Here is a 20,418-nt window from a genome sequence, read left to right as displayed (position 1 = left end):
CACGGAAAATCAGTGATCTAGTTAAAAGCATTTATAAATAAATGGTACATATTTTCATCGGTAAAATAATTGATACATCAATTCAAGACATGTGAAAAGTTGGAATAATAGTGCCACTTTAAGATTAAATTATCTTTCAACAAAGAGGTGTTTCTTCACCATAATAATTTGTTTAAGAATGTTAGATATTTGTCACAGTTAATAAACAAAGGAATTTGTCCTAGACTGACGTTTCTTATTTTCATACAAACACTTTATCAAAAGTTAAGTATATTATAAGCTCACAGGTAAATTCGATTACACAATGCGCTGCAGATCGTCGGCATTTTTATGGATGAACTTCTGAATATTTTTTCTGGTTGTCAGAGTAGTTTATGACTTTTTAAATGGAAGTAGTACGTGTTATTTTTTTTAAAGATGGGTCGTGTATTAAAAATGCTCCTGGCGGTGGGAAGGCGGCGTTCAATTTTGTTCGAAGCATGGAGGGATTTTGTTTAAACTTCATTATGGTCGCTCATCGAATAAAGAACACCCTGTGGAATATTATTGACAAAATGATTGGTGATAAACAGATTGATACTGCTGTGAATTTTGCCTTTGGTCGTTGTATATTCAATACTCAACTAATAACAAATTCGGGAACCTTTTGCTAAAGGCAATGACCAAGTTTTGCAGACAAAACTTGACAGTTGCTGAATAGCTAGAAGCTTGTTGAAATTCTAAATAAAGTTTTGAATACACCAGTTCAAATGTCTTGTTATATCTAAACATATTACTAATGAAACGTTTTCCTTCATACATGTACATGATAATTTAGTTATACCTAAATATACATTAACAGTATTGGATACCATGTAATGCACGTTTTCACAAAAATATATTTCCTTAATTATGAAAATATGGAAATTGAATGTTTTCAGGTACTGCCGGTGTGTCGAGTCAATGTCTAATTGCTCAAATTGTAAGGACTTATTGTACAAAATGTCTAATGACACGTGTAGTGTTAGGACAAATGAATGTGCCAAACCAGTTGGATCTCTCATTTCGAGGTAGAACATCACTTAATCAGCTCTTCGATGTGTACGACTAATGATGTGACTCACTTGTTTCTTCAGAAGGGCTTTTAAATTGCTAAGATTTATTTCTCTTATATGCAACAAATCATATCGTCATTAAATTTACTTTTTTGCCAAATTTGTAGATATTACAGTTCAAAACAAATGCAGTCATTGATATATCATAGAACTTACTGTTAAAAATTTATTTGAATGCTAGTAATAGTCTTCGTAGAGAAAATATTAAGATTGAGAAATTGTAAATATACACTTTCCTAAAGGGCTTGGTTCACTAACCCCATAAAAATGCCCTAAAATTTTGAAAAAATAAAATAGCTTAACCAAATCAAATGCGTTTGTTTTTATGTAGACCTATCCTAAACCTGTACAAATATGTAGACCATTAATATTTTGTGATGATTTTTTCCAACAAAATTATCACTTTCACACACCCTGGTTTTAACTAAACTGGCTTTTTTGTGATTTTTTGCATGTTTTATCCTAAAAAAAGGTAAGAGCCACCACATGTGCCAAATTATCACTTGGCATCGGTGTTCAATAAATAAAAACAAACATGAAAATGTATGTTTGCAAGTGGCACGCGTGGTGGCTCATATCTAAATTTGAACTTGAGGCACAATCATAATTGAAAAAATCATGTTTAAAAACTCAATTTCAAATAACACAATTATGTCATAACATGTTGTATCAATAAATAAATTACAAATATTTATAATAGATAATCATTTCAGCAATGTCTGTTGTTGAGAAACTATTAGACTTAATGTTTTATCTGTTAAATATAATTTTCCAACAACAAGGACGAAACGATATTTTCGAAACGGTTTGAGTACGAATACCGCTGTTGCCAACGATAAATGTTTGTAAACAACGACACCACTACAAACAAGGTAGATTTAAATGTTTATTATATTCTTACCCCAAAATAAATATTTCACATTATTAAACATAGATCTATATATATTTTAAATACTGTATACTTTATTTGAGAATAGTCATATTCTTCTAAATTAAATAAATAAACGATCGACTAGCAGCAGCGGTGCAATCAAGTGTAGAGATCCAAACTTGAATGGCTTCAATCTTAAATGGATATGTATGTGAACAAATTTTATTGAAAACGAATTTACAATGTAATTAAGTTATGAAAAATATGAAAACGGTATTTGAAATATGTGCTATAAATGAATATTTAAACAATAAACAGAGCCGTCTGCAGGTAATTCTATTTTTAGCTCATGCGTACGATCGATATCAAATACTTGATTACTTGGCGCCCACTTTATAAATTCCGCTGTAGCGCAGTGGATGAGACACCTGCTTTTGACGTAAGCGGCCCGAGTTCGAATCCCACTTCTGATGAATTTTTTTTTTATTAGTTTTTTTTTTTCTTACAGATATGGTCAAGCATTACATCTGCACAATTTGCAATAGAAAAGCAAATCGTCGAGACAGAAGACCTGTACCGGCAAATATTCAGAAATATTTAAAGAAAAATCTGTCAATTACTTGCACACCCGATAGTGTTGTGTGTTCTGGATGCAGAATCAAATTTTATAGAAAACTTAGAAAACCAAAAGAATCAGGTCCCGTACCGGTTGATGAGAGGGGTGATGCTGGCGATGCACTCGTTCCGCCGTCTACAAACGAACGATTCACTAGTCCTCCATCGGTAAGTGCACGCGATTACAACCATAATATATTTAAGAAATTAATAATAATCAATAAGTAACATTACATGGTATAAATGCGTTGTTTTAATGTTGTATTATCTGTAACCTAAATAGATATTTAACATGGACTGTTAGGCACACGTTTCACAATATATAACATAGGTAGCTTTAATCATCATATTTACTGTGTGTTTGAGTTTGAAATATTTTTTGTCAAATGGGATTGCAGTATTTTAATTGTTAAATATGAAAATGAGATGTATATGCTTAATTCAAAATAAAATATATGTTCTGTTCTGTTCAGTATTTTAAATGAATCGTAACACATTTACTTTGGTAATCAGCAAACTGTGAATCAATGTAGTAAATCGACTGTTTATAAAAATATTTTAATTTGAATTGAAATGAATATAATTAATTTTAAAAACACCAAGTTTGTTAAAAGTTTATTAGTACACAATTAAATTGGTCACGCGGCCAAACGTGTTCATTACTACGTATTCACAAATCAGTCGAGCGGCTCTTGGTAAAATTAAGTTTTAAAATGCTCAACACTTACTTATAATTAAAACTTCTTAGGACATTATTATTATGACCATTTCTTACATTACAGGTAATGCTGAAAATCTCTTCCACAAGCAGAAGCCACAGCCGCTGTTTCGTGTGCAAAAGGCCTTGACCAAAGTTGGTGTGCCTTCCAGCAGAAGGGCGCTTTACAGTCTTCCTTGACCACAACATACTAGTACCAGCAGACGCAAGGTGTTGTCCAGTCCATATTTCTGATGGGACTCTGACTCAAGACTCTTTTTCAAACATACAAACGCTGACAAGTACCTCTTTGCTTAATCGATCTTCAATATGTAATATACTTCAAAAAATGAGAAACGCTTGCCTAAATCAGAATACATCACTTAATTTTGATGCATTAGACGAACGTGATTATCCATCTCTTACTGGGCTTACCAAACCACAGTTTGATGATTTTTGCAGTCATTTGCTTCAACACATTAAAACAACGCCTAAAAGGTCTCCAAGAACAACCGTTGGACTTTTTCTTGTTAAGCTTTACTCTGGAATGTCCAATAAACTCCTGTCTACAATATTTGGCTTAAGCAAGTCAAGCGTTCGCCGCGCAATTGAGACCGTTCGTCTAATATCAATGAGAACATTTGTTCCGCTATATCTTGGCATTGAAACTGTCCCAAGGTCAACCCTCATTCAGAACCACACACGCCAACTTGCAAAGACACTTTTCAACGCTGATGACAACCAACTGATCCTTGTTCTTGACGGAACATATATTTATATCAATAAGTCAAATAACTTCAAGTTCCAGAGGCGTTCATTTAGCATGCACAAAGGCCGGCCATTGGTTAAACCTATGGTTGTTGTTACAACAACGGGTCACTTTGTAACTATAGTTGGCCCTTACCTTGCAGATGGCAAAAACAACGATGCGGCTATACTGAACCATATGCTACGGGCCAATATTCAAAACTTCCGGGAGTTTTTACAGGAAGGAGATATTCTGGTAGTTGATCGTGGCTTCCGGGATTCGCTGACTCTCCTCACTGACCTTGGAATCAATGCTGAAATGCCTGCCTTGATCAGCAAAGGACAAAAGCAGCTATCGACGAAGGAAGCTAACTCCAGTCGGCTAGTTACAAAAGTATGTTTAAAGGCACATCGTGCATCATAAATACATATTTTTGTCATTCTTTATAAATGTCAGACAAGTTATAATAATGCTTTAATAATGAATTTAGAGTATGTTTCAATTAGATAATTTACAACTTAAGAAAATAGCGCTGAATGTGTTGTAATATATCGTAAAGTAGCATAATATATACAAAGTAGTATTTTGACTTCCGTACAAAAACTTATCCACTATGTAATTAAACCAATTGACAACTGTGTTGGAGTAGCAAAAATCATTGTTTGTGTATAAAGCAAATGAGTATTTTATGGAAAATGTAACATGGTACTTTTTTTAGGAATAAATTGATAGCATGAATTGATGGGCCTTTAATATATTTAATCGGGTTTCGTAGAATATAAATATTTGTTTAGGCAAATGAAAAACATTTGATGCAGTAACTATATGCTACGTTTTTTTTAAAATTAGTCTGCTTTGATAAAGCTAAAATGTAAATAATACAATAACTTATAAATAATATTCAAAACACTTTGTTTTCTTAAAAAAGCCAGGGTGAAAATGGTTATTATCATATCTAATAGGATACAAAAAGGTGTTACTCATGATTTATGCGTACATCAGCTTTTTTTCAAAATAAAGTTTCTCAGCTGTATATTGCTTAGTACGTATTTACGTTTTTGGACGATTCATGTTGTCAAATTATCATTATTAAAAAATAAATAATACAAATAATCATGTCATCAAAATTAAACAGTGTCTTTCTTAAAGAGTTGGACGAAATATATAAGTTATGTTCATAGAAGAAAAGTATTGACCTAGTGCTTGAACTAACGACCCATAGTTTCAAAAAATGACAGTATTTCTAGCCTATTTAGATACTATTCAAATTGAGTTTATGTATAAAGGTTGTTTACCTTAAAACATAAATGAATATAGTGTAACGTTGGTGTTTATTTGTAATTATACCATTTCTAATTTTTAGGTACGATGGGTTGTTGAATCGGCCAACGCTCGAATCAAACGGTTCAAAATGCTTGCAACAGTACTTCCATGCAGCCAGGTGCCCTTCATTGGAGACTTTGTTAGGATTGTATGTGCTATATGTAATAAATACCTTCCTGCACTGAGTTCACCGTCTCAGACAGAGGCAGATACGCAAGTTGCCCAACAAATGTTGTTGTTGGCTGAACGAGCCAATACTTTACAAGAGTATGTACAAGAGCGTGGTCTCGAACGGAAGTTAAAAGTATGGAAGTCGGTTGAGGATGTACCGTTTCCGCGACTGTCAGAGGAAAATCTACACGACCTTACGCTTGGTGTATATCAGTTGAAGCTTGCGTCCAGTTACATCCAGGAGCATCTCACTGGGGCATATGACATACATGTCCATGTAGATGACACGTCACTACTGACAGTACGGTTGCAGAGTCGTCACACAAGCAGCAGACGATATCTCATGTGGATACGGTCCAGTGATACGGCAGTAGAGGCTTGGTACTGCCAGTGCCGTGCTGGGGCACGAGTTGTTGGAATGTGCGCGCATGTTTCGGCCATCGTCTGGTATCTTGCTTTTGCTAGGCATCAAGAATGCACGCGGTACGGTGTAAGGGACTGGGGTAGTCATCTAGAAGATGCCGCTACATTCCAAATCGACTCCAGTTCTGACAGTGATTAAACATTTGCAAATAATGAATACAAGAGACAACGGACTTTTACAATTGTAAAATTATAAATGATTCTTTATCTTTTATCATTTTTCGGCTTTTTAAACTGTTAAGGTAATCGACAATCAGTAACTTAATCAATAAGAATATTTGGTAATTATAATACAATATAAAATGTTGTAATTATTATTCCTGTAGGTACATTTATTGACTTTGTAAAGAACTTTTTTTGCCAGACAGTCAATAGCTTCAGTTACTCATATAATTATGACAAATTAAAATAATTATTCAATTTCTCTTACACAGTGTAAGATGAAGGTATCAAAATGAGTATTGAACCGCGTCACTCGCTGATGAATAATCAAAATATTACTGCGAGCTGTACAATCAGTGCGGATGTGCGTGAACAACTTTTTTTTTTGGTTATAGAATTAAATAAAAAAGATTATTTTTTCGTCTGAGTGATAAATGGAACATATTTTCAATCAACATGATCAAATTCAAAATATTCTCCATCGCCAGTCCGGCCGTGAAAATATATAGAATCTTATCATATTTCCTGAAAATATTTTCTAATTTCACTCAAACGAAAAAATGTCTTCTAATTATATAGCTGTATAAAGAAGGTAAATAAATACATGTAATAAAAATGGCGGAGACTGTTTTTGAAAAAAAAATGAAATAAACATGTACAAACTCAAAAAGAAAAGTGAATTGAAAATACATGATTTTTTTGAAAAAAAATTCACTACTTTTGTTATTGCTTTAATTATCGTCAGATAATAGGTCCGAAATGAAACGAGCTTCATTTACATAATATGTGTAATATTGAAATTAAAAAAGTAATATAAATAGGTATTTATGTTTATTAAGAATCTATATTTTATTTCTCATTTATCAAAAATAAAGAATTCAAACGGCGCTATGAAACGTCAAAATTTGCGGATTATTTTCCCGCGTCGATGACGTCGCGCTAACAATGTACATAATACGTACATGTTTCTCAGGCTTAGAAACAGCGTCATATATGATAATAATGAAATATAAATAGCTGATTTTAAAATAAGATTGTTCAAATCTGAATTACTGTAAGTTTCAACACTTTTCGAGGTTGGGCCAAATTTGATGGTTAGTGAACCAAGCCCTTTAACTAAATCAAAATTCGTCTACAGTTTTATTGACTAATATTCAGTATAGTCAAATGTGTCTTAGTAGAGAATATAGGGCCGGCAAAATCTGGTTTAACTTGCTTGTTTGCTTTTATTTGGAGCATTTCTTTACCTGTCTATATGATTGTTTACAAAGTAAATTTTGAAAAATTCTACTCGTCCGAACAGGCTTAGAGATAACATTGGCAGTACAAGCAATTTTTCTGTGTGTAAACTGAGATTATTATACACTCACTTAATTTTTCTACATAAATTTTATATAATCAACAAGATACTCCAGAATACGCCCGATTCCTTAAAAAAATATCGCAATCAATGGCACTTTTAAAAATATCAAAGAAACTGTCAGCATACGTTAAGAATTTCCCAAAGTTTCTAGCTTGCTTGGCTCCAAGTGTCAACGCTATATTTTTAACTTTTTCACCTCCATTCTGATATTAACAAAAACATACAAAGCTACCAAAATGTTACGTTACGGGTAAAAATCCAAAAATACTGCACATTTCCTACACACAAACATAAAAGAATTACAATTGCATTTTAAACACCATATTATAAAGATCATACGCCTCGGTATAATTTTTTCGGAGGTATCCGTGATATTCCGCCGCGTGACAGACTATATTTGTGTAGCCCACTACATAAGGCAATTATTTAATGTGTTCAGATAGGAATTTATAGCATTGTTAAGATGTTTAATAGATAAAGCTTATTGCCGTATTTTTATAGTTTTGTACTAAATCATTTTTGATCTGTAACTTGTGTATTGTCTGTTCTGTAGCCTAGTGGACACGTCATCATAATACATAACTTCATTTATGTTCATCCGTGGCATTTCGAACAAGTATTTCTTTTATGAATGTTAATACTGCGGTACTTATTTGATCAGCTATCTTTCGCGGAGGATCATAAAGTATCTTTCTGTGTCCATGGACGTCGCGTTTAATTGCATGATTTCATATCACTCAGCAGAAATGCATATCACTTGCAGGGAATGCCATTGTGGCTTGCATATTTAGCGCATTTTCGTTGACGTAAATTCGAATATGACTAGGTACCCATATTAATATTGGTTTGTACTTAAAACACGTCAATGAGATAGAAAGGTTAAAGATTAAAATGATTAGTATAATCTCCATCTATCCATATTTTAAGTTTCATGATTTTTTTTTCTCTTTTAAGTACGTTTTTTGATATCACTGGATCCAGCTTATGTGTTAAATTAGCCTTATTTTCAGTCAATGTGTTGCCCTAGCAACCAAAGTTTTCAAAAAAGGAATAAAAGAAAAAAATGCATAATTTATCAATATACCAAGATCCATAAAAATTCAGCAATGTTTGCGTTATCGCAGGATCCAGTTTTGTGGACGAACGGACTGACGGACGAACGGACAGATGGACGGGGATAAACCTAAAATCCCCTCTGGTTAAATAGGTAGTGGATTAATTACTAAAATTACATTGTTTCTTTACCTAATCTAGACCTTCCAAAAAGTATTAATTCAAGATATCATTTGCGTGAAATTTAATCTTAACATACTTTCCCAGTATGATCAAATGACAAAAAGACCAGACAGTAACTGGCTGTTCGCTCAGTAATGATCATGCTCTGCTCTATAATGAATATATAAAAAAAAATCCACTTAGTTGATAGCTAATAGGATATTTTAATGTTGATGTTCAATAAATAGTTATTCCTTGTGTTATGAATTTTGTGTGCATAATATCATTAGCCAAAAAAAAATAAAATTACCATAGGTAATTATAGGTGCTTAAGACAAAAATGACTTGTGAGCAGAACCGGATGGACCAAACCTCAATTAAGGAGACTAAAACATAAATCCTGATAAAGCAGAAGCGACACATTATTGCCCCATACATTGTATGTCAGTAAAATCCCCTTTTTGCATGATATTATTGCGTTCTCAAATTAAGAGCGACATAACTTTTGAAATGTTGTCGTTCGCAACTGAATTTGGTTGCATTTAATTGTTCATTGCCTAGAAACAAGGTTTAAATGTGTACTTTTTGTTTTATCTATAATGATATTTTCAAAGAAAGAGGAACAACTTCATTGGCATTTCAAAAATAAAAGATTATAGTTTGCTAAAAGAACGTGTATTGACTTATCTATGCTCACTTTATGTTTGTTTGTTTGGATTTTTACGGCACGTCAACAAATAACTGGCCATATCGTGCCGAATGCTATAATAGGCTTAAAATATTATGTAAAACATTGTTAATGACAATAGAAATGAGCCAATTAGATCCTAGAATACAAGTTTATCTCTTTTAAATAATCAATTATGTTTTTTGATGGAATTGTATTAAAAAGTTCTTTGAGTGAATTTACCGAATAAAATCTATTACGGGCCTGTGAAAAATCATGACATTCAAGAAGAAAATGCTTGACAGTAGAATTTTCATTACAACCTACACAGAAAGGGGCATTGTCATTTGTGAGGAGATAAGAGTGGGTAATTTTAGTGTGTCCAATTCGGCATCGAAGAAGAACTGTTTGATCACGGCGGTTTGACAGAGATAGAGATGGTGACATATCAAGAGATGGGTTTATATCGAGAAGTTTATTAAAAACGGCATTGTCCCAATTTGCTTTCCATTCAGATGATACGAGTTTATTTATAGCCGGTCTAAAATCACAAGCAGGTAACAATAAGTCAGTTTTTTGAAAATTAATGATTGTTTAGCTAAAGCATCTACTTTTTCATTTCCTCGTATTCCTACATGGCTTGGAATCCAATATAATTTAACATATTTTGTTTTTAGTATATCATGAAATCGCAAAAGAAGTTTCTTTACCATGATATTGTCAGATTTTTTATTTTTAATGGATATTAAAACAGAAAGCGAGTCAGAAAATATCACACATTTATCGTGGGTATGCTGTGCTATGTATGACAATGCTAAATCGATAGCTTTTGCTTCAGCAGTAAAAATTGATGCATTATCTGGTAACCTCATACTAGATGTAAAATTATTTTCAAACACAGCCGCACCTACTTTGCAACCTTCTTTTGAATCGTCCGTATAAATATGTATAAAATCTTCATGTTCTTTCTTAATTGCTAGAAACTTCTCTTTGAAATATGCAGGTGAATTTTATGTAATAGATCATTTGTTGCTTATATGCTGTGGTTAAAGAATTTATTGTAAATTTGAATCCTTTTCAATATTAAAAGGGATCGTATAAATTAATTACTGTAGAAATCTTCATTCATATTGGGTTGATTCTTTTTTTCTTAACAGAAGATGATAAATTTGCTTTAGAATATGATCATAAACTTTGTATCGCTTTTTTGACTGCTTATTTTCTATTATTTTTTTTCTGGGCTAGGTGTCTACTGACTTACGAATTCATCGACTGATAGCAACAAAATAACGCTACAATTTACGTATCTTGGGAAACAAACAGTGGAAACGACCTATTTTAAGCATTCAGTCAAACTTGAAGTGGGGAAAATTCACTCCAATTTCTTGGATATTGTTTATGCGTCTAGAGGAAGTCAGTTTAAACACTCTAATGAATTTAATATGCACTGTCTGCAATATATTTATCGAAAAATGGTCTCAATATTTACTCATTCTTGATCTATTAGGTTACACTTTATTATTGATGTTTTAGTATTTAGTACTTTTGTATACATGAATTACTTTATAACACGTAAATTATAGAGAAATCATGAAATTAATTCATCTCAATGTATGACACTGAGAGTTCTCAATAACTATATTCGCTATTTTAAGTTAAATCAACGATGATATAATGTTCCTTCATGTATCTTCCAGATAATAAACTAGTTTGGTCTTTACTTATAATTTACGTTATACAAATTTAAGGCCTTAGGCAATGCTTGCTAGTATAGTGGAGATGTTTTATGTTCTCTTAGAAATTAGAATTCTTTGATAGTATATTTTTAGCAACGTATTCCAAATGATTTGCAAGGTAAAGTATGATAAAAGACAAGTCTGTGAGTTGAGTTCTAAAGATCCAAATTGTATTGTAACCCTTCACAAACATGTGCAGCTCTTTTATCTATAAGTAATTACATATCATTTGAATATAAAAAATGGTACATATGACTTTTCACATGTTATCAATATATCTTAATTTTGTATGAACCGCTTAATGTTAAAGACATCATCATCGTTCTAACAGATAATGTCTAAAAGCATCTTTAAATTAACAACAACAACATAATTTTATCTTGTGTGACAATCATTAAAAAACAAAACAACGGCATTAAAACAAGGAACAAACATTGTCTGAAAAGATATTGAATGAAATTGTATAACCCAGACAGTGTGAATAATTAACCATTTTTCTGCATTTCTACCCGAAAGCAGAACATTCACACAGACACAGAGTTTCAGCAGATGGCAATAATGACAGAAGACTATAACAATTAGTTTACTTACTAGTTCCGTGTAAAAAATCCGGTTCCTTTTTATCACATTTTGTAGGCGCAGTTGTTGCACGTGTATCAGTTTTGGTCTCTGAAATAGAATATGAATGTAAACAATGATAATTCTATGAAGATATGAAACGTAACGTAAACTAGTGTTATATAAAATTGAATGCAATTACTAACGACGAGAATATTGTCTCAAAATTAGAATTTATATCAGGACTTAAATAATTTTAATTGAAACTTTTATCTTTCCAAAAACCGCACATGCTACTGTTATAACTCATGATAATATTACAACCTGTTGTTTGTAAAAGTTCTTTTAATGATGTTGTTCTTTGCCTCCCTACGGCAGGTGAAGCTTCTGACTTGACTTTGTTCCCTGTAAAAAAAGAAACAACAACATTTACCTTATTTTACTTTATCTATTTTGATTTAAGCGCCATGATGAGTAAATCTCTCTCTCATAACAGCATTCCATAAAATGTCGCAAATTTGGATGGTTCTTAATTTGAAATTTAACCATGTCCGTGTTCAAATGTTTTACTTAAGCCGGTGATAAGTAGCGTTGCCCTTATCGTTAATTAACTGGCTCAATCAAACCGAGCCGCAATATTTCTAATTTTGGCGTTGAATTTTTTGGCGTACTTTTAAAATTCCAATTTTCTCTTTTTATTGACACATCTGTGTTTCTTGTACCATGTGGGAGCCATAAAATGTCATCCCTTACATATGATTAAAGATTTTGTTGTTTCGATCATTGACATTATTGTTGTGTATGCATATTTGTGGTATTTTTGTAAAATTTTTAGCTCATTTTTTTTCGAAAGTTCTCAACTTATGCGGTTCCAGTATTCCTTCTTGGATACTTTATAATCACTGTTAGGAAATGGTGCCTGATTTTTTATTGATTTTTTAGCTCACCAGAGCCGAGGGCTCAGGGTGAGCTATTAGTATCAAAGGGGGATACCACGGCGTCCGTCGTCCGTCGTCATGCGTCAAGAATCATCATCTTCTCTGAAACCGCTGGACAGATTTAATTCATATTTGGTCTGTAGCATCCTTGTGACAGTCACACTTGAATTTGCTCATGCCATTTCAATTGGCCCCTTAAAGGAGTCAACAGAGCTAAAAAAAGAAAAACATTTAAACATCTTCTTCTACAGAAGTAATTGATGGATGATCACCAAACTTTGTCTATAGCATTCTTGGGTAGTCTTTTGTCAAGTTTGCTCATATCAATTTGATTGGCCCCTTTTAGGGGCTGCTAAAGCTAAAAATAGAAATTACTTTAAACATCTATATGTAAAGAATTAATTGATGGATGATCAACAAACTTTTTTCTGTAGCATTTCAAATTTGCTCATATCAATTTGATTGGCCCCTTTTAGGGGTCTCTAGACCTAAAAATAGAAAATTATTTAATTTAAGACATCTTCTTCTACAGGACCAATTGATGGATGATCACTAAACTTTATCTGTAGCATTCTTAGGTTGTCTTTTATCAAATTTGCTCATATTAATTTGATCGGCCCCTTTTAGGGGTCAAGGGAGCTAAAAATGATGTTACCCGGTGTCGTACACTTTTTTTAGGAAAAATAAGAAAATTATCTTAATGCTCTATAGTTAAAAATTCTTCTTATAAATAATATTATTTTGAAAATTACATCCTTTGCCCATAAAAACTGATGACCAAAACGTTTCTATCTTCAGTAGGTCATACTTCTAGGTGCACTTGATTTTAAGCAACAGGAATGGGCCAAATGTAATAAATAGTGGAATCGGTTCCGCACACAAGGCCATTTTTATACTGAAAGGTTATTTTACATCTTAAACATGTTTTATAAATTATTTAACATCTCTAAGTTCAGATAAGGTATATTTTTTTGAAATTTTCAGGACTTCAAATAAATTTAATGCGCATTTTAACTACAGTATACAAACATTTATTTCCAAGAAGAGTAGCACACGGGAAACACTAACAGCAATGGAAACATACTACTGACTCTAGTTTTTTATTGATTGTTTATATTTACAAAGGTAATGTGGTGAGTTTTTTCTTTGTATTCCCATTCTTTGTGTTCCCATGAGACTATGTAGAATAAAATAATGCAGAATAAACATGTCTAGGATTTCATGATATTTCGGACAGTCTGTAAATTTTGGACGAGCCATAATTTTACAGATTTTTGTATCTGTAAATTTACAGACATTAAGTAAAAAAAAATAGTAGAAGCTGCATTAAAATTCAAAACCACAGGTTAAAATTAATAAGGTTACATACTATATGATTAAATGTAACAGTATGGTGAGATTCAAAACAATATGAAAACTTTCAATTTTCACTTTTATTAAATATTTCAAAATCATCATAGATTTTGAAATATTTAATAAAAGTGAAAATTTAAAGTTTTCATATTTCTAAATCATTTTTTAATGACGTACGTTATGATGAAAAATGCTTGAAGAGCGGACAAATATATAAGTCCATATCATTCTTCCGCCATCTTTTAAGCGAGGGTTGAATAAAATGTGATTGATTGGATGTGATTTCATTTGGATTTGATAATTTTACATCTATCATGAGAAATAACACTTACTCGTTGATTGTTACATACAATAATAAATTGTTGACATATGTGTATACATTCAAAAAGCGACCAGGAATTTAGAAATCATTAACTCTTATGAAAAGCTGTCTTGTGAACGCTTGGTTATTTACTTTTCCTTGTAGCAGATGGCTGTCATTACTTTGACACTAATTTAACAGTTATTGCTCGTAGGATACTTTAATGTGCCAATATGTCACCAAGAATGAATTTAAGTTTATTGTATATTTGATAACGTTTGAAATAAAAGTAATTTAGAATTTTCAGCCTTGCTTTGCTCTAAATAGCTCTATATACGAGGATTTGTCAAAAAGTTCTTGGCCCGTTGTACTTCAGGTAGTCGGAGAACCCAAATCATGGCCATACTTTTCAATATAATCGCCCTCTACATCTATACACTTTGCACACCTGTGCTTCAACTTGTTTAACCCTTTCAAAATAGAACCCTCTATTTTGATCCTCAAAAATCTTATTTACCGCCTCCATGACACCTTCATTGCTTCCAAAACGTCTACCACGAAGCTTGTTTTTCAATTTTGGAATCAGGTAGACGTCAGAGGGGACCAAGACTGGAGAATTTGGGGAATGGGGAAGAATTTCAAATCCGCAATCAGTTGCAGCAACCATCGCGACTTGGGATGATTTACATTGCGCATTGTCGTGCAGGAGAAGAACACCTTGAGTCAGTTTGCTCCTCCTTTTACGCGCGATTTCTTGACGCAGACGCATAGTATGTACAATTTATGGTACGACCTTGTCTTAGAAAGTCAATCATGATTATCCCCTGGCTATCCCAAAAAATTGAAGCCTCCCTGCTGATGGCACCCTTTTCAGTTTCTTCTGAGTGGGTAAGCCAGGATGCTTTAACTGCATGTTCTGTTGGTTTCTTTTGGATTCTGAATCGAAGTCATGGACCCACGTTTCGATCCGATATATAAAATCAGGTTCATATTCGTAGCGAGACAGTATATATCTTGAAATGTGCAGTCTGGTCCGTTTCTGGTCGTCTGTCAACTGTCTGGGGACTCATCCAAGGTAAACCTTTGACATGCCATAGACATCAGTCAGAATTGCCTGAACTGAACCAAAGCTTATACCCACTTCCCTAGCAATGCTTCGCCGCAGTTCCTGCCTTCTATCACACATGACCAGACCGTGTACAGCTTCGGCACTTTCATCGTTGGTGGCCTCTTTAAGCCGCTCATCATCTCTGATGTTCTCCATGTCCGTCCATTCAGCAGTCATTTTTTCACAGTAAACGAAGGAGACTTCTTTCCAAGTGTATCCATGAAGTCTTCATGGATTTCTTTTGGGGATATCCCTTTCTTACAGAGGTACTTAATGGCGGCTTTGATTTCAAATTTCTTCTTTTGGTCTTAATGACACAACCCTCTACTGTGCAAAGTATGTTTTATGTTATTTAATCGGTGAAAAACTGTGTGAAACTCGGTCAGTAATCTTAAATAAGAGATCGATATCGATATATGTTGTGCCTCCGTGGTCCAAGGGTTAGAGTCGATGACTTCTAATCCAGTTACCTTTCTGGTGTGGGTTCGATTCCCTGGAGATGCTTTGGTAGTTAAGCACGGAGGAAGGTAGTCTAGTACTGGTGTAACTCTCCTGAAACGATGGTTAGAATACTATCCGCCTATATGACTGAAATAATGATGTTGGAAAAAAGCGTAAAATGAAACAAACAAAAGAAAAAACAAACAAAAAAAAACACATGTGTAAATGTCAGTATTGTACCTAGAAGAATATTGGGCAAAGAACTTTTTGATCATACTTAGTAGACCGAAATCGGAGTGAGGTAACGCATGGGAAAAATATTTGTGTCTTCTTTGAAAAGTGTGAAAAAGTAGTATGACAATTTTCACTATGAAATTAGAAAATTAAATTTTTACGGAAAATCAGTGATCTATTTAAAAGCATTTAAAAATAAACAGTACATCTTTGCATCGGTAAAATAGCTGATACATCAAATCAAGACATGTGACAGGTAAGAATAATAGTGCAACTTTAAGATTTAATTATCTTTCACCAAGAGGTGTTCTGTTTCTTCACAATAATAATTTAAGTACGTTAAATGTTTGTCACAGTTAATAAACAAAGGTATTTGTCCTAGACTGACCTTTCTTATTTTCATACAAACACTTTATCAAAAGTTAAGTATGTTGAAATCTCACAGATGAATTCGATTACACAATGCACTGCAGATCGTTGGCATTTTTATAGGTGAACAACTGATTTTTTTTCTTGTTGTCAGTCTAGTTTATCACTTTTTAAATCGAATAAGTACATGCCATTTATTTTCAAAGATGGGTCAAATATTAAAAACGCTCCCGATGGCGGCGTCCAATTTTGTTCGGAGCAGGGGTGGGGGGGATTTTGTTTTAACTACACTAGTGTCGGTTATCAAATAAAGAACACTCTGTGGAATATTATTGATGAAATGATTGGTGATATGCAGATTGACAATGCTGTGAATTTCGCCTTTGATCATTGCATGTTCGATACTTAACTAATAACAAATTGGGGACTCTTTTGCTAAAGACAATGACCAAGTTCTGCAGACAAAACTTGACAGTTGCTGAATAGCAACATGCTTGTTGAAATTCTAAAGAAAGTTTTGAATTTTCCAGTTCAAATATCTTCTTATATCTAAACTAATAATCAATGAAACATTTTGCTTTCTACATGTACATGATAATTGAGCTATACCTTTATATACATTAACAGTGTTGGATATTATTTAATGCACGTTGTTTTCACAAAAATATATTTCCTTTACTATTAATAATTGACTGTTTACAGAGTATGCCGGTGTGTCTCATTGCTCAAATTGTAAGGACTCATTGCAGAAAATGTTCAATGTAAAGTGCAGTGTTATAACAGATGAATGTGCCAACTCGGGTGAATTTCTCATTTCGAGGTAGAACATCGCTTAATCAGCTCTTAGATGTATACGACTACTGATGTGACTCACTTGTGTCTTTAGAATGATTTTTTAAACTGCTAAGATTTATTTCAACTTATAGGGTCATTAAGTTTACTTTATTGCATAAATTTGTAGACATTACATAGTTTAAATCAAGTGTAGTCATTTATATTATCTAGAACTTACTGTTAAATATTGAGAAATGGTAAATATACACTTTTCGAAATTTAGCTAAATAAAATCAGAATTCGATTACAGTTTTATTAATTTATATTCAGTGTAGTCAATCGTGTCTAAGTAGAGAATATATTACAGGGTCGGCAAAATCTGATTTTCACTTGCTTGTCCGCTTTTATTTGGAGCATTTCTTTTCTTGTCTATATGATTATTTATAACGTAAATTTTGAAAATTTCTACTTGTCCGAACTGGCTGAGAGATAACATTGACAATACACGCAATTTCCGTGTGTTTAAATTGAGATTATTATACACTTTATTTTTTTAAACATACATTTTATGTAAACAACAAGATACACCAGAATTCGCCCGATTCCATACAAATATCGCAATCAATGGCACTTTCAAAAATGTCAAATAAACTGTATGCGTATGTTTAGATTTTCCCAAAGTTTCTTACTTGCTTGGCTCCAACTGTCAACGCTATATTTTAACTTTTTTATCTCCATTCGGATATTAAAAAAAATACAAAGCTACAAAATGTTTAGTTACGGGTTAACATCCAAAAATACTGCGCATTTTCTAAAAACAAACATAAAGAATTACTATCAAAAGTTGTCAGTGCATTCAAACATCATATTATAAAGACCATAACCCTTTTCTCGGAGGTATCCGTGATATTCCGCCAAGTGACAGACAATATTGGTGTGGCACATTAGATAAGGCAATGAATTTAATGTGTTCAGATAGGAAATTTTAGCATTGTAAAGTAGTTTAATAGATAAAGCTTATTGCCGTATTTTTATAATTTTGTACTGAACCATTTTTGATCTGTAACGTGTGTATTGTCTGTTCTGTAGCCTAGTGGACAAAACACGTCATCATAATACATAAAATGTCTTTATTCCTTCCCTGGCATGTCGAAAAAGTATTTTGAAAAACAGCAGAACAAATAATTTTTGAGGGTTTTTTTATTTCCCGGGTTTAAATTTCTTTGTATTTTATTTCTTAAATGAAGTAAAAACCGCACTTTTTCATCAGCTATTTTTTCCGAAGGATCATAAAGTATATTTCTGTTGTTCAATGGTCAAATATAAATAAAGTATAAGATAAATATAAATGATGCAGTATAATCAATCCATCTCATCCCCATATTGTACAGTTTCATAAAAATGTCATCTACTTTTTGAGCTTAATAATTCACAGAATAATTCGATTCTCATATCACATACAAATCCTAAGCTACAATTGACTAGCCAACAAGCATATATAGCAATCCAATTTTCCAGAAAGGAGAAAATAAAAAGAGTAAAATAATATCCAGACTGCACAATTATCACTTTGACTATGTCAAGCAAGAACCCCCTCTGTTCTCTATTGCATCATATTCTACTATTGATGTTCTACAAATTAAGCATGCTATCAATAAATGTCTAATTAACGCTTGTTCGCTCTGAACTGCAGTTATGTGCATTTAATTGCTTCATTGCCCTACGAACAACACAATATCAGTGTAAGTTTAATATGGACTGAGTCGTTATGTATATGTTTGATCTAATAAGTATTATGATGTAATTCATTAGTTAATTTAATGCTATTATTTAATAATCCACAGAAATGAAGATAAGAGTTTGAATATTTAATTGGACAGTGGTACGAAAATATATCTAAAATATTATAGTTGCCAAAAAGAACCCTACATGACATCTCTATGTTCATTTATGAATAGATCAATTTGTTAGCTAATATCGTGCGTTAAAATAGTTTATTGTAAACTGCAATCCCTTTCAATACATTAAAGAATCTTATATGAAATGTAACTACGCTGTAGAAATTTTCGTTCATTATTGGGTTTGACTTCTCTTGTAATTTTTCTCAACCCTTTTACCACGATATATACGTCGAAAACAACGCTTAACTTTTCGACCCCCCCCATCCCCCCATTTTATAGGCCTTCACAATAGAGAGATGAAAAATATATTATGTCCTATTTGGGCCCCAAACATAAGTTTTTTGATGAGAAATGTTTGCCTAAAAAATACATTAGCACTTTTGGTTCGTAGCGAACGCGATGGCTCGCGACCATCCAAAAGATTACATCAGTAGGAAGGTTGCCATGATAGGGGAATGTGCCGCCCCCTTCTGTTAGGGGCGAGTTTGTTATATCTGTGGGCAGAGTCCCCCTCATCCGCCAAAGAAAAATTTTGACTTGTGAGAGGCTACAATATGACACCGCGAGCGATCTTGATCAATTCATATGTAACGGAGTATAAACCAACGCTGAAAAGCCTTTGACTCTATTCTCAACTCCCTTGAAGAAGTTGCAAGCACTTAAAAAATTTTGATGGAAAAAAATCGACAGTTAAAATAGTGATTTTCATGGGATTTATGTATGATATTTGTCCCCTCGTTGCACATTGCGTTAACAGGAATTAAAGAAGCGCGAAGCATGTCGTTACACAAGGCCAATGCGAAACAAGGTCCAGTCAACATTTGTGTCCTAAGGTTTGATAGGTAATTGACAGCATTTTTTCATAGGTTTCATAGCAGTTTGAACTTTAAATAGAAACAGGCATGTTCCTTTTTTCAGTGAAAACGGCCATTTTCTCAAAATATGCTCACATGGGAAAAGCCTAACTAGGTTTAAATCTTATTATAAATTTCTTGATTTTATTAAAGGGAATTAATAGAGAAAGAGTTAATGGTTCATATAACTTCTCTCTGCTATCTCTTCTTTTGACTGTTTATTTCTATTTTTTTCTGGGCTAGGTGTCTACTGACTTGCAAATTCATCGACTGATAACAACAAAATAACGCTACAATTTACGGTATATTGGGGAACAAATCAGTTAGAAAACCACCTAATTGTTAAGCGAACTTTGAGTGAACTGGATAGTCGAGGAATTAATATTTGACCTCATAAAAAGCTGCCTCTCAATATTTACAAATACTTTGATCTATTATGGTTACACTTATACATTTTATTGATGTTCTTTAGTTATTTAGTGTTTCATGTAATACGTATGAT

General features: G+C 32.9%; 1 protein-coding gene across 2 annotated transcripts; it reads left to right on the top strand.

The window, feature by feature from the left end:
• Positions 1–1,735: 1,735 nt before the first annotated feature.
• LOC132714691 (uncharacterized) lies at positions 1,736–6,866 on the top strand. Of its 2 annotated transcripts, XM_060697602.1 has the most exons (4): positions 1,736–1,966; positions 2,474–2,748; positions 3,363–4,418; positions 5,389–6,866. In XM_060697602.1, the coding sequence occupies exons 3-4, from the start codon at positions 3,627–3,629 to the stop codon at positions 6,079–6,081; spliced, it is 1,485 nt and encodes a 494-aa protein (XP_060553585.1). In that variant the 5' UTR covers positions 1,736–1,966; positions 2,474–2,748; positions 3,363–3,626; the 3' UTR covers positions 6,082–6,866. The 2 variants fall into 2 exon arrangements, with proteins under 2 accessions (XP_060553585.1, XP_060553584.1); XM_060697601.1 differs by having other exon boundaries at positions 1,736–2,748.
• Positions 6,867–20,418: the final 13,552 nt, after the last annotated feature.

Source organism: Ruditapes philippinarum, unplaced genomic scaffold (genome assembly GCF_026571515.1).
Source record: "Ruditapes philippinarum isolate M1 unplaced genomic scaffold, ASM2657151v2 ctg3689_1_1_1_1, whole genome shotgun sequence".
NCBI classification, from domain to species: Eukaryota; Metazoa; Mollusca; class Bivalvia; order Venerida; family Veneridae; genus Ruditapes; species Ruditapes philippinarum.
Note: the sequence above shows the minus strand (reverse complement) of the source record. Positions and strands in the feature narration are given on the sequence as shown.